The following is a 24,106-nucleotide window of genomic DNA, read 5'->3' as shown; positions in this document are numbered from 1 at the left end:
TCTGCCTCCCAAGTGCTGGGATTAAAGGCATGTGCGACCACGCCCAGCTACAAACAGAGATTCTTGAAAATAGAAACAAGAACTTAATACACACACGCTAATGTCACATTATTATTGAAATTAAACTTAATGAATACATAGACACATCTTAATGTTCACATTATTATCACAAATTAAATTTCCTATCTTGATATCAATTGTACTATCTTATTCCTACATCTTGAGATCAAATTAAATTCAAACTAAAACAATATTGGTAGGGCTATGAGGAAACATCTCCATTATAAGTAAACACAATTATTTAGGAAGCAATCTTTCATTCACGTTATATAGGCAGCTAACTGATAAAACACTTTCAGTAAATGTATGTTTGTGAATATATACTAGTGAAATATTGAGAGGAAAAATCTCAAAAAATTACATAAAAATAAAAATGAAACCATCTACAATTATTTATTTTACTTTAGCATTATTATTACTATGACATAGTTGTGTATATGATGTGTGCATTTATGTATCTACTTGTAGACATGTGAGTGGCACAGTGTTCCATGGTATACGTGTAGATGTTAGAAGTTAGGTCTGAGGCAGACGGTGATGGCACACGCCTTTAATTCCAGCACTTGGGAGGCAGAGGCAGGCAGATTTCTGAGTTGAAGGCCAGCCTGGTCTACACAGTGAGTTTCAGGACAGCCAAGGCTATACAGAGAAACCCTGTTTCAAAAAACCAAAAAAAAAAAAAAAAAACCAAAAACCAAAAAACAAAAACAAACAAACAAAAAGAAGTTAGGTCTGTTTTCCATGGCAGGATCCAGAGGCCACACTCAGATAATCAGAGTTGCACAGAAAGTGCCTTTTACCCACTGAGCCATCTTGTTGGTCCAAATAATACTGAGAAAAGGAAAATTTCTACAGTGGTCCCACAAGTTTGTAAAATCTAAGTTTTAACAAATTTATATGCTAGAAAAAACACTGAACACTGGTAGGTTAAAAATACTCATATAGTAAGTAATTATTCATAGATAACTAAGAAACAGAAAAACTGTTGAGCCTAACTTCTGGTGTACAAACCTAAAAAAACTCAACCCTTTATCATAAACCTGATTAGACCCTAAGAAGTTCCCCACCTCCTCCCTCTGTAGAAGTGTGAGGGAGAGGACAGATCAAGAGAAGGAACACACACTCCTTAGCAATGCTGAGGGCATACACAGAGTTGTTTTCATCTTCTGGAAATCCCTCAGAAAGGAAGTCTTGTTTTAGTTCTTACTATATCCCATTCAACAAAATTTGTTGTTATAAGATTTTTCTGTTTGACAATCTAGATCACGTAAGAGATGTTTTCATAATGTTTAACATATTAAAATGAAAGATTATAATTTTACAAGACCCTTTGAAAGATAAAATAAGATGAAGAAAATGAAAGAGAAAGAGCAGAGGGCAGATGGGAAGAAGTGCATTAGGTACAAGCCTGGACAAACACTTGAGACTCACAGAGCTGCTGCACATGGCATCTTACCTCTCGTATTCTAACCGCTTTACAAGGTATGTATTATTTTTCCTGTAGTCTTGAAGCTGATCTTCCTGTCGAAGAAACTCCTGACGAAGCTCAGCCAGTTGCTCTAGCCAGACAAGGGAAAGAGCCAAAGAAGAATCAATTTTACTTACTGCATTACTTTCTATTGAGAATCAATAGAATGGTCTTTTAATTATGTACATTTTCAATTTTTCTACTAAGATTCTCAGGAAGATAGATAACATGTGTAGTCAGAGGTCAACCTTGGGTGTAGCTCCTTAGAAGTACTCCACCTTGGTTGTTTTAGTTATTTTTGTGTGCCTGAATGTTTATCTATGCCCCACATGTGTAGGAGCCTTGGGAGGTCAGAAGAGGTGTTAGGTCTCCTGCATCTGGAGTTACATATGTCTATAAGCCATCAAGTGTGTCCTAGAACCAAACCTGGATCCTTTACAAGAGCACTAAGTACTCATAACTGCCACACTATCTCTCCAGCCTTTCTTTGCGAGGTTTTGAGCCGAGGTCTTTCACTGAGCTCTGGGCTCACTGAGCAGGCTCAGCTGGCTGGCCAGCAAACTCCAGGGCTTACGAATGCCTTTTGCATCGTCCAGACTATGGCTCACGTAAGGAACACTGAGATGACTCCAGTTCTCAAAATCAAACTTGTTCTGCCAAACCTAGGACCCAATATTCATACAAACTGTAGAAACATGCTTTTATTGCTTATCTATCAAAATACCTCCCATTTGGCTCTACAACAGCTTTAGCTGCTGTTCAACATTCTCATTTTCTAAAAATATCTATACTGCTTCACCATTGGAGCATCAGACATTTCAAAAATCATGTATTTTCCAATTCTGCCATATTTTTTTACATTATTTCTTGGCTTCAATTTTGAAGTCTATATTTATGTCTCCTTTACTAACCATGTTCTGCGGCAGCCCCACGTTAACAGAACACTTGAGTATTTAGGTAGGGTTTGAACATAAGCTCTTAGATGCATCTTGCATTGCACTACAACGGTTATTGAGGCCTGGAACTCACACTCACAGAGATCTACCAGCTTCTGCCCTGAGTGTTGGACTGTAAGGCTTGCACCAAGATACCTGATTATACTGCATCTTCTTTTTTCTTTCTTGATTTGTTTTTTGAGGTAGGATTTCTTTGTATAGCCCTAGCTGATCTGGAACTGGCTCTGTAGACTAAAGGTATGGGCCACCACTGCCCATCTGCGTTGTATTTTCTTTCTTTCTTTCTTTCTTTCTTTCTTTCTTTCTTTCTTTCTTTCTTTCTTTCTTTCTTTCTTTTTTTTTTAAGGTTTTTCGAGACAGGGTTTCTCTGTGTAGCCCTGGCTGTCCTGGAACTCACTTTGTAGACCAGGCTGGCCTCGAACTCAGAAATCTACCTGCCTCTGCCTCCCGAGTGCTGGGATTAAAGGCGTGTGCCACCACGCCCGGCTGTATTTTCTTAATATGAGCTCAAAGATAATGTTCAATGAAGCTGCTCCTATAAGTGTCACTGTAAGTCTGAAGGTAGCCTTGGCTACACAGGAAGACCTTAACTAAAAATCCTATGAATAGTGACACTTACATTCAGGGTAAGTTTTAGCTCCTACATTATCATTTCTTTGGAAACACCCTTAAAGACATAGCCAGAGTTGTTTCCCTCAGGTGATTATAAATCCAGTCAAGATGACAATGAAGATTAAGCCATTACATGCCCCAATTCGGAAAGGGAAGCTGACAGAGAAAGTGATGTCATTTAAGGAAGAGCTTGCTCTCTTTGCCTAGTCTTTTCTATGAAAGCTATAACTATTTCCTTCATCTAAAACAACATGGAAGGTGGTCCTGAATGATGTAAGAGCAGGCTGAGCAAGCCATGGAAAGCAAGCAAACTGATATCCTCTTCATCAGCCCCTGCCTTGCCGTCCCTGGATAACAGACTATAAGCTACAACAGGAAACAACCCCTCTCCTCCCCGGGCTGATTTTGGTCACGGTGTTTTATCACAGAAATAGAAAACTAATTAATGTATTTTTTTGTTTTGTTTTGTTTTGTTTGTTTTTTGAGACAGGGTTTCTCTGTGTAGCCCTTGCTGTCCTGGAACTCACTCTGTAAACCAGGCTGGCCTCGAACTCAGAAATCCGCCTGCCTCTGCCTCCCGAGTGCTGGGATTAAAGGCATGCGCCACCATGCCCGGCTAATTAATGTATTTTTAAAGTTAGAGCTTTAAATCTATTTATTATTTCTCTACATTCCAGGTTTCTTTGTATCTCAAGAGAACCTCACCAAAGCATCCTCAAATCTGAATGGGTAATGTTTGCAGATTAGACACAATACATAATAAGAACCCCACCTTTTTTCCCCTAGAAATGTAATGGCCACATAAGCTACAGTTCAACTTTGAGAATTTTTTATATGTGTTTATGTGCTTGTACACATGTATATATATGCATTTGGAGTCCAGAGATCTACTTGTTTCTGCCTCCTGAATGGTGGGACTAAAGGCATGTGCCACCACCACCTGACTCAGCCATCTACTAATTAATTCTTGAAGATTTTAGACATGAAGTAGTCTTTACCTTTCCTCTATAATTAAAAGTCTCTTGGAGGGTAGAGAGATGGCTCAGAAATTAAGAACACTAACTGTTCTTCCAGAGGTCCTGAGTTCAATTCCCAGCAACCACATGGTGGCTCATAAATATCTATAATGAGATCTGGTGTCCTTTTCTGGACTGCAAGTCTATGTGCAGGCAGAACACTGCATACATAATAAATATATCTAAAAGAAAAATTTCTTACCCTTTAAATGATGTATGTCTGCCATCTGATATGATATGTTGTTTTGTAGCTTAACCTAAAAAAGAAATTGTTTTCATTTTAATAATATATATATTTTTTCTTCTACACAATGTCCTATGTAGCTCAAACTATCCTTGAACTCCCTATGTTATTTTTGTTGTTGCTGTTTGTTTGGTTAGTATTTTTCTTTTTGAGACAAGGTCTGTTTTAGCCTTGGTGAGTCTGGAACTGCTATGTAGAGCAGGCTAGTCTTAAACTCATATATCTGTCTGCCTCTGCTTCCAGTGCTGGAACTAAAGGCATCTGCCACCACCACCCAGCTCTCCTCTGTAAAGTCAAGGATGACTTTGAACCCCTGATTTTTTTCCATGCTTCCACCTCTAGTGCTTATATGTGTGTACCATTTCACCCAACAAAAATACATCATTTCATTCATATTTACTCATATTCACTTTGAACTTGAACATAAATGTAAACAAAAACTCTATTTATACATCAAAAAAGAATTAAGAGGTAAATACTGATTCTGTAATGTTTATTTTTAAATTGCACGGGAATGTTTACCTGATACACAATATAACAATTTTCAATGTTTTAAAGTTTGAATTGAACATCATTTATTGACTTCCCTACCCCAAATCTTACAGAAGACCTCTCACTAACTCAAACACTATCAAATCAAAAATAATTCCTGTTTATCAGGCTTTTCCATGGCAACACAGTATCTGTGTTCAGATATGTGCTCAAGATTTAAAGCCAAGGTCACAGTCCTTTAAAAGTCAGTACACACGATTGCTAAGAGCATAGGTGTACAAAACCTGACTGAAGCTAAGGCTTACCACTCAAAGTAAAAGTAAAAACACATACTTGAACAACATAATATTTGTTATGTTTTAAAATTTTTCATTTTCCCCCTTTATACTCTTTTTTCACGAAAATGTTCTTACTGTAGACAAGTTTTGCCTAATTGTAAAACATAAGTAAAATGTCACTACACATGGGTATCCTTACCCAAAAGTAGGCCAGATTCACAATGATCCAAAGCAACCATATAAGAGGCAAATGATAAATACCAACACAATTTCTAAATAATGTTTTTAAAAAGTACAGACTATTACATAGACATCTCATGTAACTCACATAATTTCTCTCAGTGTGTATAACTATTAGTTCAACTTCAAAATTAGGGCAATAACATAACTATACATAGTTTTATGTCATTTCATCATATGTGTTGGTCTGTGAAACCACAATAATAGTCAAGACACAGAAGGTATTCCATCACCACAAAGACTTCTCTTATATACTACATTTTATTTTGCTTTATAATGTGTGTGTGTGTGTGTGTGTGTGTGTGTTCATATAAAGTACACAGAGGTCAGAGGACAATTGCAGGAAAAGAATTTTTTCTTCCACCACATGAATCCAGGAGATGAAACGCAGACCCATCAGGCTTACAGCCATCCTACCAGCTCTTACACTATCTTTATAGTCAAGACTCATTTCCTTTCTCCTACCATCTAGTGACAACATATTGGCAAGAATATGAAACAACAGAGAAAACATAAGAACAGTGTCAAGGAATCAGTAGATAAGGTAGTACCTAAACACTATAATTCCTATGATAATTCAGAGATGTTACAGAAAGGATTCTGTCTGAAACAGGAATTTAAGGTTGGGAATTTAAACTTGAAGTAGAAAAGAAAGAGAAAATAACCAAGAAAATGTATAGAGTCCAGAAGGCCTGAGGTATGTAAGAACACTCCAAAGTACTATCTGATGATTCACAAGAAAGAACAGTAGGAAAAGGAGATCAGGCAGAAAAGGCAAGGAATCAAACAGGGTCTACCCTTTACCCTGAGTCAGCTAGTAAGGTGAAAGTCCATCCATAAACAAAGAGCAGATGAAAGCAGGACTGTTCTAAGAGCAGGAGTCTAGCATGAAGTCTTGGATGCTTTGAAGAAGGATGTTTAAATAAGGCCAATGCATAGTTATGAAAAGGGATGAATCACTACTAGTACATAGCATAACACAGGTATCCTTTAAGAACACTACACAGTTAAGTTCAAGAAGACACTCACAAAAGGCCAAACAATTCCGATCCCACCCACATGAAATGCACAGAAAGACGACAGCTCCCATCTGTGGAGGGGAGTTTACAGAAGTCTCTAAGGATAAACCCAGAGTCTTTCACAAGTCCATGCTTTACAACTCAACAGTATCCCTAGCCATAAGAGGGACTTCTTACTGTGCACAGGATTTCTTTTTGAGCAATGAAAATGTTTTAGAATTAGACAGTAACAACAGCTATGACACTATAAATTTACCTTTTTTTTTTTTTTGAGACAGGGTTTCTCTGTGTAGCCCTGGCTATCCTGGAACTTACTCTGTAGACTAGGCTGGCCTTGAACTCAGAAATCTGCCTGCCTCTGCCTCCCAAGTGCTGGGATAAATTTACTTTTAAAAAACCCAATGAACTATATACTTTAGAAGAGTTAATTTTATATCAATTACATCTACATTTTTTTACATCTACATTTTAAATGCATGAAGAAAATATGCATATGAATGCTGAGTGTGCTCTGGACAGCACACAGACAAAAACAGACAGAAGAATAAACAAACATTGTGTGCTTGAGGACCTCATTAGTCAAAAGAGACACTGAAGAAAACAGACAATTATAGAATGATAAGACAAATGATATCAGGAGTTTTATAGACATATAGGCAAACACAGTAGAAACAGCAAAGAAATCCAGCCTCAGGAGAAAACAGGAGGCTTCTGGAGATGACAGTAATGTCTGACATGACTCCTATAGAAAGAGTAACTTTCACCTATGTGGAAGTAGGAAGAGGAAAGAAGACATTTAAGGATGCACTGAAACTTGGAATAAAAAAAAGGAAAAAAAAAAAAAGCACTCAACATTCTAACATCTGCCATAAGTCTGAAGGAGTTGGAAAATAATGAATTAACGGGAAATAGTAAGATATATCTCTTTAAAAACAATCAAGGTCTATAGCACAAGGGTCTTACTAAAGATGACAGGCATTTTCATGGAATCTTTACAGGGCTTGCAAATAAGATTACGATATCCAATTTGCAATTTTGAAGTAAACTTGGGTACAGTATGATGGGCAGACCAGAAAGGACAAAATTATACAAAATGAAATCAGATCATTTTATATGTGAGAAAAAAAATCTCTCTCAACTAGGCCTGTTTGTACAGGACGACAAGCTGAGGACTACTGGTTACACTTTATTGGTTGGAGGAAATTTTCCAAGGAATAATATATCATAAAATTCAACTTCCAATGTTTCTAAATAGTTTTGTGGGAAATGAGCTATAATGCCTGTGTTTATGCTTGTGTTAGCTGGGGCCATAGTGACAGAAATTATATGGCCTCAAGAACTTGCTTTCTGGCCTTTTATTAAAAAGGTCCAATTACTCCTAAACTATCAGAATAAGAACAGAAAGGCAGCTCCTTGTGATAGCTGAGTGGTTGAAGGTGTTTGCCACCAAGTCTGATCCCTAGAACCCACAAGGTAGGAGAGAAATGACTCCAAAGGTTGTCTTCTGGCCTCTACATAAGTACAGTGACACGAGCATGTTCCCCATCCCCAATAAATAAATATAAAGGAGATACACACACAAATGGTATGGGCAGGGAGAGGGCAAAGAGGCACACAGACAAGCTTATCAAGGAACAGTATGCGGTGTAGTAAGATATGAGAAGCTAACTGAAAATCACTGGAGCTACAGTGACAGGCAGTCATCAGCAACTCAATATGGGTGCTGGGAACTGAACTCCGGTCCTATAATAGAGAACAAGGTGCACTTAACCACTGAGCCCTCTGCTCAGCCCCTAATTTTGGTTCTTACAACTGATTAATTATAAATTAGTAAATAATTTAGGTTTATCACATTTCCACACTCACTGTTAAATAGGCAATGCTCTAGAAAGTTCTAAAATTACTTGGCTTTTCTTCTAAATATTTTCTAGACAGGATATAGCACAAAATCTCAAAAGTATTATTTACCACTTATCTCACAAAGGGATTCTCATTCTCTGGGTTCTGTGAAGCCTCTCTCCCTCCTTACTTACCAGTTTTTGCAGTGATCTTGTTTTTTTGTTGGTACTGGGAATTAAATCCAGGGCCACAAATCAGGGAAGTGTTCTACCACTAAGCTATAGCTATATCCCTGATCTTACTTTCAGGCCTTTTACTTAAAACAGGCAAGATATTGTTACCTAAAAGTATACAAGAAAGGTAATGTACATGGTTTCTTTGTAAGTGAGTGGTGTTGAAGGGTGGTCAGACAGATAACAGTCACAAACACAGCCTATCTCTTGCCCAATCCCATCTACAATCAAACACTATGGTGGTTTGAATAAGAATGACTCAAATAGTTGAATGTGTAGTCACCAGGGAGTAGAACTGCTTGAAAGAATTAAAGGATTAGAAGGATTAGGGGGTGTAGCCCTATGGGAGGAAGTGTGTCACTGTGGGTGGGTTTTGAGGTTTCAAAAGCCCATGCCAAGCCCTGAAGTTTCTCTTTCTACCTACAGATTATGATGTAGCTCTCTGCTACTGCTCTAGCACCTGCCTGTATTCTGCCATGTCCCTGACATGATGATGATGATGATGAACTAAACCTCTGAAATTATAAGCAAGCCCTAATTAGATGTTTTGTAACAGTTGCCTTAGTCATGGTGTCTCTTCCCAGTAACAGAACAGTGACTAAGAGAGTCACCAATCCAGATTTCAAAAATCTAAAATGGTGGCTGGGAATATTGGCCTTCAGTTATATACTCCTAGCTACTGGACAGACAACAGAAAGACTGCTTGAGCCCAGGGGCACAAAGCCAATGTGAAAAATATAGTAAGACACTATGAAGAAGAAAAAAGAAAAGAAAAGAAAAGAAAAGAAAAGAAAAGAAAAGAAAAGAAAAGAAAAGAAAAGAAAAGAAAAGAAAAGAAAAGAAGAGGGAGGAAGGGAGGAAGGAAGGGAGGAAGGGAGGGAGGGAGGAAGGGAGGAAGGGAGGAAGGGAGGAAGGGAGGAAGGGAGGAAGGGAGAAAGGAAGGAAGGAAGGAAAAAACTTTTACAATGTTGGAAACAACTTGCCTGGTCTCAGTTTCTACTAGTAATCTCCTCATAAGCAGTCCTTAAAAACAGAACTTTCTTGAAAAATTATCTGGTCTGTTTCCAATGCTAATGCCACTTCAGATTTTTATTTTTTAAACTCTCAATGTTTATCAGAATCAAGAATTCTGAGTATAAGAATTATGTCTCAGCTAGTGGACTGTGACATAAAAGAAGTTACGCCTTATTTACTCTTATCCCCAAGTGTTCAACATCTGGCATTTGTAAAACACTGACTGTATCCTTGCTGAGACTCTCTAGATTTGTATGCCCCATGCTCTTTGTACTTAGTACTGCGGGAAGGTCTAGTATCCTATCTGGATTCAAACTAAACATTGTACGTAGGAATGACCCTGAAACCTTTTTGAGGATTTTGTTTGTTTGTTTTTCAAGTAGCCCTGGCTGTCAAGGAACTCTCTCTGTAGACCAGGACGGCCTCAAATTCACAGGATCTGCCTGCCTCTGCCTCCCAAGGGTTGGGATTAAAGGCGTGCACAACCACCAGCCAGTTAACCTTGAAACTATTAATCATCCTGCCTCCACCTCCCAAATTCTGGGATTACAGGTTGTCCTTCATACCCAGTTTATGCAGTGCTGGGATTGAACCTGGAGCCTACAAACTAGTTCGGCACTATACTAAGCTACACTACTCACCCCTCACAGACTTCTGAACTTCCTCACATAATTCCCATCAACGCTTTCATTGTCTTAGGAGTTTATTTCTCCTCTACTTTTCTGTAATACTGATGCCTAGGATTTGGAGTCTCTCTAAAAGCTAGGCCAATTCACTTGTTCTCTTTGGCCTCTGCCCTGTCAATGTCTTTTTTTCTTCCCATTGGTTACTTTTCTCACTGCTGTGACAAAACAGCAACCTAAGGGAATCTATAGTTATACAGCCCTGAATGCACAGGATTTCGTCTGATCTTGGACACTAAACAAAGTGGGGCCCACTTTGCACTTTCGTTGGAGAAGCAAACTACAAGGTCCATGGATTAATATGAATGTAGTCTAGTTACCTGGCTTTATGTATCTAAGCAGAACAGCGTGGCTGCAGGACTGTGTGGAGGGAGAGAGCTATTCCAAGGTTGACCCCTTCCTGTCTTCCTCTTTGAAATATCTCTATGGACGCCCCCCCCCCCCCCAAGACACCTACTTCCTTCAGTCAGGCTCCATCTCCTCAAGTTTCCAGACCTCCCAAAACAACACCAGTACCTGGGTACTAAGCCCTAAGCACAGAAGCCTTTTCTGAGAACACTTCATGACCAAACAGTAAAGCTGTTCTTCTATGCCCTCTTTTCTCAAGTATAGGTTCCTGTCCCTTCTCAGGAAGAATTATCTCCTTATATTTTCCAGGATACTTCTTATTCATCTCCTTTAATTTTTCTTCCTCTAGTACCTAAAACTTTGCCTCTATTTTCCTTACCAGCCCTTTCTGAAATTCTTTTCATGCTTCCTCCAGCCTCTGGTTTGTCTAGGTTAATTCTGGCAGCTGTTACCAGCTCAGTCACTCTGCTTTCCTTTTCATCTGGGGGACCCTGAAAGTGGCTCAGCTGTGTCTGCTTCACTTTCATTATGGCTTGCTCTTGGGCAATTAGCACAGCTATGACCAACTACTACAGAGGTTACATACACTTAGCTTTTAATAAGCTATTGATATTTCTTTCTCCTTTGTCTCAAACACCAAAAAGATGAAAGTCTTGGTGTCTGCCTCCCATACTCACCCCACATTTTAAAACTATTTAATGTTTCAGAAAATATTAAAAATAACAGCAAGTTCCCACGATATGTAGGGCACTGGCGGGCCACATGGCTCCAGCTGGGTGTTCTTATCTCAGCAAACTCTCTGGCCCAGAACTCCACAATCTCTCCACCCAGCTCACTAAATTCCCACTGGCGGGTTACTACCATGCCAGGCCAATCCTTCAAACCGCTCAAAAAAGCCTGTGGTACACATCTGGCAAACCCACACTTTGCCACCATACCTTTCTCTCTTGAACCCAGGTGAACAGATGCATGAAGGAAAACACCACACAAACTTAGTTCAGAAACAATGGTAACTCAATTGCTGCGCACAACTAGAATCCAGTTAATCCTAGCACTTGGGAGGCAGAGGCAGACGGATTTCTGTGTTTGAGACCAGCCTGGTCTACAGAGTGAGTTCCGGATTGCCAAGGCTACACAGAGAAACCCTGTCTCAAAAAAACCAACAAAACAAAACTAAACTAAATCCTCTGGCTTGAGCCGGGAGACACTAGTAGCTACATCTTTCCCTCTCTCTATCCCAGTCCAAAAGGCCCTAACTCTCTCCTGCCTCCTCTCTTCCTCTGTCCAACCAGGAAGTCCCATCTACTCACTCAGTAATTGATCCCTTGTTCCAACAACCACTCCAGGGAAAACAGAATTAACATAAAAATAACAACAGCACCAGGACCTTCCACAACAAATTCACACTCAAATGATTTCTACAAACAATCCTATCTTCTTTAATATATTTTGTAGTTAATATATTTAGTAGTTATATGTGTGTGTATGCATGTATTTTTGGTTGTTTAATTTTTTTAATCTGGCTGGTGAGATGGTTCAGTGGGTTAAGGAACTTGCCACTAAGTCTAACAACCTGAGTTTGATTCCCAAGAACCCTCATGGTAGATAGAAGGAGAGAAGGATTACAAGATATCCTCTGACTCTTAATATGTGCTTTGGCTCACATATGCACACAAAATAAATAAAAGTAATAAAAATGCATTTTCAAAGCTAAGAGGCAAAGGCAGGAGAATCAAAAGTTCAAGCCAGCTTACACTATAAATAAAGCAAGTTCCAGACTTCAAAATTCACAAAGAAACCAACAACAAAAAGTCCAAAGTCTTTGCCTGTCACCACCCACCCTGATTTAGCATCCTAGGGATGATACCGGAACTCACGAGACTCTGATAGGTAAGTTCAGCAGTTACTCATCTATACTGCTTCTGGCTGAAAGCATGCCAGCTGTATGAAAACAGAGCATCATTAATAACTGTAATGTCACTGATAATCAACTTACAAAAATGTAAGATTTATTTAGGCTTTCCTTTCAAAAATTTCAGTTCATAGCTACTGGGTCCCTTTGTCCTTTGGGCCTGTGGTAAGACAGCACAACGTGACAGGGGACACATAGCAAAGGCCTGTTCGTCTCTTTATTGGGAAGCAAAAAGAGTGGAAGCAAATGAGCTGGGATATCAACATCACCCTTGAGGGCATGCCCCCAGTGACTTCACTTGCCTCCACCAGGCTTTACCACTAGTTCCATCACCTGTTGACTGGAAACAAAACCTTCAACACATGGACCTCTGCACAATGTTCAAGCTCTAATTAGGAGCTAGAGAGAGCTCAGCACTCAAGAGCACTGGCTGATTTTTCATAGGACCTTTTTCAGTTCCTAGCACCCACATGGCAGCTCACAACTGTCTAACTCAAAGTTACAGAGGATCTGACAGCCTTTTCTGGAATCCAAGGACAATAGGCACTCACATGGTACACATACATACATTCAGACAAAACTCATACACATAAAGAAAGAGCTAAGCTATAGCGTAAGGCATACATATTAAATGCTTGTTTTACACCAGATCCCTTATTTAATGCTTACAACCACCCTACAAAGTAGACAGTAATATTCTCCATTTCACAGTTGAGAACCCTGTTCCCTAAGTCACAGGTACAGATTCTGGATTCTTCCAAGCAATACCAATCCAAAGATGTGCCTGTAACCTCTGCACATGTATTAAATCTGATAGAGATTAACCTCGACCTCTCACATCTTACATTGCACATACACCTGTAGTATCTGATCTGTTTCTCTTGAAATAGTAGTAGACATCATGCCTTCTTACATGGGTATTGGGGTGTATAAATCAAAGTCTTCTTATACAGCTCTGGGTGGCCTGGAGCTCACCACCAGGCTGGACTTGAACTTACAACAATCTTCTTGTCCCTGCTTCCTGAGTGCTTGATTTAAAATCATGTAGCATGCTTGTCTTGCTACATACTTTTAAAAATAATTTTATTATAGTATTTATTTGCATGTTTGCTTGTTTATATCCATGTGTGATAGGCAGAGGAAAACCTGCAGGAGTTGGTTCTTTCCTTTACCATATGGGATCCAGAGATTGAACTCAAGTCATCAACTGCATTTACCTGTTGGACCATCTAATTGGTCCTGTTAGTTACATATTTTAAATGAGAAAAGTCTTTAGTCATGGTTGGCTACAATGAACCACATTTTTTTTCACTTACTCATTAATTGTGTTTTAAAGTTGTATTATATTGTGGTACACATTCATAATTCATTCAATCAATAATTTATAAAGTACTTTCTGAGTACACTATATTCTAGAGCTGGAGATACAAAGTGTTTGGTTGGTCCATTAAATCACTGAAATCATTCATTCCATTAGCCAGGAAATACTGGGCACCCAATAGGTGGAGTATACTGTAAAGATTAGAGATATAGAAATATACAAGAAACAGAAGGGAGTTTTGATTAAATGATACAAATTCTGGAGTCATAGGCATGCACAAGTGAAGTTTTGTGAGTAAATATGCCTACTTAGGAAAAGAATAAAACAAAGAGGATTCAAACTAAAAGTTCTGAGCAGTACAAAACTGTGGTAAACAGAGTGGGGAAGCCGACAAAGGAGAAACTGGAAAACCTGGCGACATGGGAGCCAAGAGCATAGAGGACTGGAGAAAAGGTGCTGAGACATGGGGAGTAGGAAAAGAAAATACAGGCGTGAGAAAACAATTCTCTTCAAGACTATCTGACTGCAAAGGGGGAACTCAAGTATTTCAAATACTAGGGAATTTATTTATTCATTCATTCATTCATTCATTCATTCATTTATTTATTGGTTTTTTCGAGACAGGGTTTCTCTGTATACCCCTGGCTGTCCTGTCCAACAGAAGAAGGAAAACTACACCCTAGAAAAGGCAAGAAAGTAATCTTTCAAAAAGCCTAAAAGAAGATAGCCATACAAACATAATTCTACCTAACAACAAAAATAACAGGAAGCAACAATCACTATTCTTTAATATCTCTTAACCTCAATGCACTCAATTCCCCAATAAAAAGACATAGACTAACAGACTGGCTATGTAAACAGGACCCAGCGTTTTGCTACATACAGGAAATGCACCTCAATGTCAACTACAGACCCTACCTACTTCAGGTAAAGGGCTGGAGTAGAATTAGTATCTTATGCAGACTGATTGGAGTTTTTCATATATTATCCAGTGTAGGGCTGGATCTGTGGAACGATATTGTGTAAATTTGGTTTTGGCATTCAATATCTTGGTTTCTCTATGTATGGTAATTGAGAGTTTTGCTGGGTATTGTAACCTGGGCTGGCATTTGTGTTCTCTTAAAGTCTGTATGACATCTGCCCAGGATCTTCTAGCTTTAATAGCCTCTGGTGAGAAGTCTGATGTAATTCTGATAGGTCTGCCTTTATATGTTACTTGACCTTTTCCCCTTACTGCTTTTTAAAGATTTATTTATTTTATGTATATGATAAGTACACTACAGCTGTACAGATGGTTGTGAGCCTTCGTGTGATTGTTGGGAATTGAATTTTAGAACCCCTGTTTGCTCCAGTCAACTTTGCTCGCTCAGTCCCTGCTTGCTCTGGCCCAAAGATTTATTTATTATTAATTAAGTACACTGTAGCTATCTTCAGATACACAAGAAGAGACTGTCAGATCTCATTATGGGTGGTTGTGAGCCACCATGTGGTTGTTGGGATTTGAACTAAGAACCTTCAGAAGAGCAGTCAGTGCTCTTACCTGCTGAGCCATCTTGCCAGCCCCTTCCCTTACTGCTTTTAATATTTTTTGTTTTGTGCATTTGGTGTTTTGATTATTATGTGACAGGAGGAATTTATTTTCTGGTCCAGTCTATTTGGAGTTCTATAGGCTTCTAATATGTTTATGGGCATCTCTATCTTTAGGTTAGGGAAGTTTTCTTCTACAATTTGTTGAAGCTATTTACTGGCCCTTTAAGTTGGAATCTTTGCTCTCTTCTATACCTATTATCCTTAGGTTTGGTTTTCTCATTGTGTCCTGATTTCCTGGATGTTTTGGGTTAGGAGATTTTGATGTTTTGCATTTTGACTGTTATGTTAATGTTTTCTATGGTATCTTCTGCACCTGAGATTCTCTCTTCTATCTCTTATATTCTGTTGGTGATACTTTCATCTATGACTCTTGATCGCTTTCCTAGGTTTTCTATCTCCAGGGTTGTCTCCCTTTGTGATGTCTTTATTGATTCTAGTTCCGTTTTTAGATCTTGGATGGTTTTGTTCAATTCCTTCACCTGTTTGATTGTGTTTTCCTGTAATTCTTTAAGTGACTTTTGTGTTTCCTCTTTAAGGACTTCTACCTGTTTACCTGTGTTTTCCTGTATTTCTTTTTTTTTTTTTTTAAGATTAATTTATTTATTATATGTAAGTATACTGTAGTTGTCTTCAGACACTCCAGAAGAGGGCATTAGATCTTGTTACGGATGGTTGTGAGCCACCATGTGGTTGCTGGGATTTGAACTCTGGACCTTCAGAAGAGCAGTCGGGTACTCTTACCCACTGAGCCATCTCACCAGCCCCTCCTGTATTTCTTTAAGGGAGTTATTTATGATCTTCTTAACATTCTCTATCATCATCATGAGATGTGACTTTAAATCAGAGTCTTGCTTTTCTGGTGTACTGGGGGATCCAGGGCTCATTGTGGTGGGAGAACTGGGTTCTGATGATGTCAAGTAGCCTTAGTTTCTGTTGCTTATGTTTTTGACCTTGCCTCTTACCATCTGGATATCTCTGGTATTAGCTGGTCTTGCTGTCTCTGACTGTGGCTTGTCACTCCTGCAAGCCTGTGTCAGTATACCTGGGAGACCAGTTCTCTCTGGGATGAATTTGAGTATGGAGAGTTGTGGCACAGGGTCAGCTCCAGGGTGCAGACAGAAACCTGAAGAACCCTGTCCTTGACTACTCCTTGGTTCCTGTGTCCTGAGGTCTCTGGGTGGGTCCTTTGGAGCAGAAGTGGTGGTCTTACCTATGTTCACAGCTCTGTCCCTGTGGTATTTGGGTATGGAGCACTATGGCACAGGATCAGCTCCCGGGTTAGATCTGTTATTTGTTTTTAAGCTGTGAATGTTTTCTTCCTCCCCCTTCTTTCTTTCCCAGCAAAGAGTAGACAGGAAAACAAGTAATCTTTGTGTGTTGTTTTAGTATCATTCTATACTACTAAAATCACTTATGAGACTGTAAAGAATTTTCTGGGAGTCTATAGCAGTGGTTCTCAACCTGTGCGTTGTGACTCCTTTAGTGGTCAAATGACCTTTTCACAGGTACATATCAGACTTCCTGCATATTAGATATTTACATTATAATTCATAACAGTAGCAAATACAATTATGAAGTAGGAACAAAAATAATTTTATGGTTGTGGGTCACCACAACATGAGGAACTATATGTATTTGTATTAAAGGGCTGCAGCATAAGGAAGGTTGAGTCCATAGGGTCTTCAAGTACAGGATCATACAAACAGAGATTTCAGTTCTTCCTTCCCTATTTGGGACTCTTATTCCCTTCTCTTGTCTTATTACTTTAGCTAAGTCCTCAAGCATTATACTAAGTGGAGCAGATATTTTGTCTCATTTCTGATTTAAAAAAATTCTCTCAGCTTTTCTTTCTTTCTTTTCTTTTCTTTCTTTTTCCCTCCTTCCTTCCTTCCTTCCTCCTTCCTTCCTCCTTCCTTCCTTCCTTCCTTCCTTCTTCCTTCCTTCTTCCTTCCTTCCTTCCTTCCTTCCTTCCTTCCTTCCTTCCTTCCTTCCTTCGTTTTTTCAAGACAAGGGTTTCTCTGTGTAGTCCTGGCTGTCCTAGAACTCACTCTGTAGACCAGGCTGGCCTTGAACTCAGAAATCCACTGCCTCTGCCTCCCAAGTGCTGGGATTAAAGGCGTGCACCACCACGCCCGGCTTCAGCTTTTCTTGATCTATATTATATGGCTATTGATCTATCACGCCATGCTTATTATACTGAGGTATATTCCTTCCACTTGTTTCTTTAGGGCTTTTATCAGGAAATGATGTTGAACTTTGCCAAAGGCCTTTTCTTGGCTATTGAGATGATCGTGTGATATGCTATGTGTGTGCAGTGTATGAAGGCCAGAGGCTGATGTCAGATATTGTATTCTTCTATTGAGTTTCAATTGTTTCTTTTGAGGCAGGATTTTTCTCTGTTCTGCCATCTCTCACCAAATCTGGACTTAACCTTTTTAGTTAGAGTGGTTGACTGAGGAGCCTCTGGAATCCAATTGTTTTCTCCCATTCCCCTCCCAGCTCCTAGTATTGAGGTCACAGACTGGCTGCCATGCCTTTCATACAGGTAATGGAAATCTCAACTCAGATCCTCATGCTTACGCAGCAAGGACTCTGCCACTGAGCCATCCCCCAGCCTGGTTTCTGTTTTTAGTTTGTAGAACATGATTTTAATATTTTCAACTGTTAATATTCAATGAACAGAATAATTATTTTAAGATATATTTAGTTATGTCTCCTTTCTCATTTCTGATTTTATTAAGTTGGATACTGTCTCTGTGTCCTCTGGTTAATCTGGCTAAGGGTTTATCTATCTTGTTGATTTTCTCAAAGAACTGGCTCCTGGTTTTGTTGATTCTTTGTATGGTTCTTTTTGTGTCTATTTGGTTAATTTCAGCCCTGAGTTTGATTATGTCCTGGGGTCTACTCATGGGTGTATTTGCTTCTTTTTGTTCTAGAACTTTCAGGTATGCTGTCAAGCTGCTAGTGTAAGCTCTTCAGTTTCTTTTGGAGGCACTGGTTTCTGTTTTTAAACTTATGTATGTGCTATATTATATTTATTGATTTGAACCATCTCTGGATGAAACCCTGGAATGATACCTTGATTATAGTATATGTTCTTTGTAATGTGTTACTAAATTTGGTTTGCAAGAATTTTACTGGCAATTTTTGTTTTTATGTTCACCATGGAAATTGGTCTAACATTTTCTATGTCCTTACCTGATGTTAGTATTTAATATCAGGGTAATAGTAGATCCACAGGATGGATTTGTTAGTATTCATCTCCTTTTTGTTTACATGACAGGAGCACTGGTGTGAGCTTCTTTTAAAGTCTAATAATTAGTATTCAGCAGTGATCTGTCCATCCTGAACTTTTCTTTGTTGGAACTCTGCTTGTGATAGGCCTTGTCACATGGGTTACATCTTCTGGATGTAAGTAGGTCATATGTGTCTAGGAATTCATAACCATATCTTCATTTTTCAGTTTTCTTTAAATGTACAATTTCAAGGTGTCTTAATAATCCTGTAGATTTTGTAATGATGTATGTAATATCCCCCTTTTAGTTCTTCACTCTCTATTGCAATGAGTTTCTTTTTTTTTTTTTTTTTTTTTTTAAAGATTTAATTATTTTATTTATATGAGTACACTGTAGCTATCTTCAGACACACCAGAAGAGGGCATCCAATGCCATTACAGATGGTTGTGNTGGTTGTGAGCCACCATGTGGTTGCTGGGAATTGAACTCAGGACCTCTGGAAGAGCAGTCAGTGCTCTTAACCACTGAGCCATCTCTCCAGCCCTGCAATGAGTTTCTTGATCTTGCTTATTTATCAAAAGAACTTTTGTTTTGTTAGGTTTTCTGTTTGTTTGTTTGTTTTTATGATGAAGAAAGTGTATACTTAGAATTAGTCAGCTGGACTCAGATGATCCAAATCTTGTTGACAACATCCAGAGCGTCATAATCAGGAGCCAACCAAACATAAGCCTTCTTCTCTCTATCAGGCCACATCTGTATCTCACTGTTTCTTCACAGCCTATTTGATGTGGTGCTTGTTGTTAGTCATGACATCCTCAGTGAACAGTGTGGTACTGTCCTCCATCATCTGATGATGGCACAGTGGTCAAGCTTGTTTCTCCAGGGCTCACACTTTTGAGGGTATTTGTACTGCCTCCAGATCTGCAGGAAGGTGGGTGCCGATCTTTGTTCTGTGACTGGATGCTTTCTAGCACTGCTTCTTAGCCAAGGCCTTTGCTTTGCCTTTGGGAGGGGCAGGAGCTTCCTTTTCCTTCTTCATTTTCTGTACCATCTTGGTGAAAAACTTGTTTTGTTTGTTTTGTTTGTATTATTCTTAATCTCCATTTCATTAGTTTCTGACCTGATCTTCATTATTTCATCTACTGTTTTGTGATTTGGTTTGCTCTTTCTTTTAAGACTGTGAGGCATATCATTAGTAATTTATTTGAGATTTCTCTAATATTTCAATGTCAACACCTAAAGATAAAAACTTTCCTCTCATACCTGCCTTAAATGTAATTTCAGAGTCTGCTAAGTTGTTTTCACTTTGATTTTAGAAATATAACTTGCTCCTGATTTCTTCAATATCAAAAGAGAACATTGTTTCCTCTTTAATATTTTATACTTTCTATGGTATCTCTTGCTACTGAGTTCTAGTTTTATTCCAGTATGATCTAATAAGATAAAAGAAATTATTTTGATTTATTTTAATTGTTAAGACTTGATGTATAGGTTAAAATATGATCTATTTTAAAGAAAGTTCCATGTGCTGCTAAGAGGAATATATATATCATTCTTACTTGACAAAATATCCTGTAAATGTCTGTTAAATTCATTTAATCTATGGTATACCTCAATAGCTCTTCAATTTCTTGACTTTTAATCTGGATGACAACAGTAGATAACCTATCTACGGACGACAGGGCACTAAAGTTATCTGTTACTTTCATCAGGACTTATATATATTTTTGTGTCTATTAGTTTTGTTTTATAATGTTGAGAGCCCAATGTTTGGTGCATAAATATTAACATTTACAATCTTCTTTTAACAATTGTTTAACTAACTAACTTTAGTGTGTAGAGGTATGCAAGCCACTCCACACCTGTAGAGGTCAGAGGGCAACTTGTAGAAGTTAGTTTTCTCTACCTGTGATGTGAGTCCCAAGGATCCAACTCAGACCATCAGACTTGTAGCAAGCACCTTTAGCTGCTAGACCATCTTGCCTGTCTAATTATTCTACCTTGATGACCTTTCTGTTATTGTGTATGGTCGTCATCTTTTCTGGCTAATTTTGGCTTGAAGTCAATTTTATCAGCAGAATAGCTACACCAGCTTGTTTTCAATGTGCATTTGCTGGGGATATTAAATCCTTTCACTTTCAATTTGGTACCAATATTTTAATAGTATTCCTTCTTCCAATCAATGAACAGGAGATATCTTTCCATTTATTTTTGTATTCTTCTATGTCCTTCATCAGTGTTTTAATTTTCAGTTTAGGAGCTTCTCATCCCTTTGTAAAATCCCAAGTGTTTTATTTGTTTTGTTAATGAGAACAGAATTGTTAATGATATGCTCTAACAACCCACTGCCTGTAAACAGCAGCATAACTGGTTTTTGTGTCCAGGTTCTGTAACCCGAAGATTTACCAGGTTTGTTAGCTCTACCCTTTTTTTCTGTTTGGTTTGTTTTGGAGGGTTTTTTTTTGGGGGGGGGGGAGGGGGCGGGGCAGCATTCCCAATTCTTTGTTTTCAGACAGGATCTTTCTGCATATCTCTGGCTGGCCTGGAACTCATTAAACACCCCAGGCTAGTCTCAAGCTTACAAACATCTATTTGCCTCTGTCTCTCAAGTGCTGGGATTAAAGGCATATGCAGCCACACTCAACCAATTTTCAACTCTTTTTTTAATAGTTCTGAATTAATTATACTACAAAGAAGTACACTTTGGATTATCTTCTAATTACTTCAATCCTTCACTCCAAATATATAGTTAATGATTTTCCTGTGGCTTATTATCTCCTTCAAGAGGATCAACTATGAGCTGAAAACGGCAGTGCAAACCTTAAATCCCAGCACTCAGGAGGCAGATGAATCTCCAAGTTTGAGGCCAGCCTATTCTACAGAGTAAGTTCCAAGACATCAGAGTTACATGGAGAGACCCTGTATCAACAAAACAAACTATGGGTCAGTGGGGTGGCTAAGTGGGTAAGGGCACTTGTCCTCCAGCCCAACAATCTGAATTTGGTACCAGAAAACCACACAGTGGAAAGAGAGAACTACCTCCCACAAGTAGTTCTCTAACTTCTACATGTACCGCACCATGTCTTAAGTTAGGGTTCTACTGCTGTGAAGAGGCACCATGACCAAGGCAACTCTTATAAAGGAAAACATTTAATTGGTGTTGGCTTATTGTTTCAGAGGTTTAACCCATTATTGTCATGGTAATGATATGCAGTAAGACCCTGTCATGGTGGGAAGCATGGCAGCATGCAGGCAGACATGATATTGGAGGAGACAAGAGTTCTACATCTTGATCCCCAGGCAGCGGAAGGAGACTTCTTGCCACATCGGGCATAGCTTGAACATATGAGACCCCCAAAGCCCATCTCGACAATGACTCACTTCCTCCTACAAGGCCACATCTCCCTACTACTTAGTGCTACTTCCCCCTATGGGCCAAGCATTCAAACACATGAGCCTATGGGGGCCATTTCTATTCAAACCACCACATTATGAGACACATCTGTGCACCACCACCACCTGGTTAAACATTATTTCTAAATGCTTCCATTTCCTGGGATTACAGGTATGTGCCACCATGCCCAGCTCTTATCTTTTCAAAATAAAAATTGTATTATAGTATTCCCCTTATCTTTGAGGATAAACTAAAAACCCTTAGTATAGCATTTAAGACTGTTAAGTGTCTGACCCTAAGAGGCCCAAAACAAACCAACATGTATTCATACAATCAACTGATGTCTACATAGATGCCGAGACAGTTAATGGAAAATGAAGAGACCTGTGTTTTCCACAGTGACAACATAGCTGTTATAAATGTAAGGAGTAGGAGTTATTTGCATTAGTTTCAGTACAGTTAGCTTCAGTGCTTCTGGGCTTATAGCTAAGAGCAAAATATTTTAACACAGGAGCTTGTTTATCTTATAGTAGGAAGCAAAGAACAGTACATAAATGGGCCAGGGTCAAGATTTATCTTCTAAAGGCTTCCAATGGCCTGCTTCCTCCTCCCCCAACAGTCTGTTCAAATACTGCATCTATTGTTTAGGTTAAAGCCCTTATTAAGCTCTCTGGATGCAACTAGAGACATGCTTTACTAATCTCCTAGGTCACCCCAAATTGACAAGATTAGCCAAGACAAGGTTCTTCAACATGCTGGGACAGATGAGTAAAAGCACATGCAAGCAAGGCTATATCATAAGATATGAGAAATTAGCTCAGACAGACCAAAGGCTCTGCAAGTAGACTTGTCTAACTTTTAGAACAGGAAAAAGATGAATCATTGATTTACTGCTTATAATAGATCTGTATAAATTATTCTTATCTTCTGCTTTAATTTTGATTAATATGCATTTACATGCTTCCTTTCAAGAAATCTCGATTAAGGCTACTTCTCTATAATGTATACATACATGTATGTAAGTAAGAAATATATATGTGAGTATATTGAGATATTTAGAAAGCATAACAAGAAAATGTGATTTAAAAAAAAATGGTGCATGCATGCATGTCCTTGCTAGAATTCAGCATTGGATGGCTTCCCAATCACTCTCCATATTATTATTATTATTATTATTTATTTTTATTTTATTTTATTTTTTTGGTTTTTCAAGACGGTTTCTCTGTATAGCTCTGGCTGTCCTGGAACTCACTTTGTAGACCAGGTTGGCCTCAAACTCAGAAATCCGCTGCCTCTGCCTCCCAAGTGCTGGCTTCCATATTATTTTTGAGGCAGGGTTTGCCATTGAATTTCGCTGAGTTAGTTAAGGGTTGGCAAGCCCCAGAGCTCTCTCTGTCTCTGTCTCTCCAGTGCTGGGATTACTTGAGTTACTGCTGCACTTACTTTGGTGACTGAACCATCTCCCTAGACAACCCTTCTGCATGGTGAGGGCAGTCAAGGTGTGGGTGCATAGGTTAGAGGTCAACCTCGGGCGTCATTACTCCAGAGTCATCCAAGATAGCATTGCTCACTGGGATCTGCAATTTGCAGGGTAGGTTGGGTGGGCTGCTGGCTGGCTGACAAGTCCCAAGGATATGTTTTTGTTTTCTCAGTGCTGAGATTACAAGGTTTTAAGACCACACCAATCTTCTCACTGGGTTCTAGGGATTCCACCTAGGTCCTAAGGCCTTGTGGGAATGCACTCTACTGACTGAACTATCTCCCCACTTTGTCTACCTTTTAACAGGTAATCCTGTGTTTACCTTTTATCAATTTAGTTCTTTCTAATAAGAGCTTTAATTTCTTGCTGTACCTGACTTACTTCTTTTTGGTGAGGTATTTTTGGTGTTGTATTGCTTTGGTTTGGGGTTTGTTGTTGTTGTTTGGTTTGATTTTTTTTTTTTTTTTTTTTTTTGGCCTCCTACGCTGGCCTTAAGCTCAAGCTTAGTCTTCTTCAGATTCTCGAGAACACGGGAATTATAGGCTTTTGTTACCCATGGTCATTGTCCATGGGTTGTATTAGCTTCAGTCTGTTGCTGTAATCCAACACTGACCAAAATCAACTTGGGAAGAAAGGGTTTATTTGGTTTACATTTCTAATTCATAATCTAT

At 38.8% G+C, this 24,106-nt stretch overlaps 1 protein-coding gene across 2 annotated transcripts in view; it reads right to left on the bottom strand.

Annotated features, from left to right (window-relative positions):
* Casc4 (cancer susceptibility 4) overlaps positions 1-24,106 on the bottom strand; it is a 68,388-nt gene that overhangs the window by 33,529 nt on the left and 10,753 nt on the right. For both annotated transcript variants that reach the window (XM_021193861.2, XM_021193859.1), the window contains exons 2-3: positions 4,315-4,369; positions 1,517-1,619 (exon numbers count right to left, since the gene is read on the bottom strand). In XM_021193861.2, the coding sequence (XP_021049520.1) occupies positions 1,517-1,619; positions 4,315-4,369 (158 nt within the window). The remainder of the gene's footprint in view (positions 1-1,516; positions 1,620-4,314; positions 4,370-24,106) is intronic.

This window comes from Mus pahari, chromosome 3 (genome assembly GCF_900095145.1).
Source record: "Mus pahari chromosome 3, PAHARI_EIJ_v1.1, whole genome shotgun sequence".
In the NCBI taxonomy this organism is placed as follows: domain Eukaryota; kingdom Metazoa; phylum Chordata; class Mammalia; order Rodentia; family Muridae; genus Mus; species Mus pahari.
This window is presented reverse-complemented; position numbering and strand designations above follow the sequence as displayed.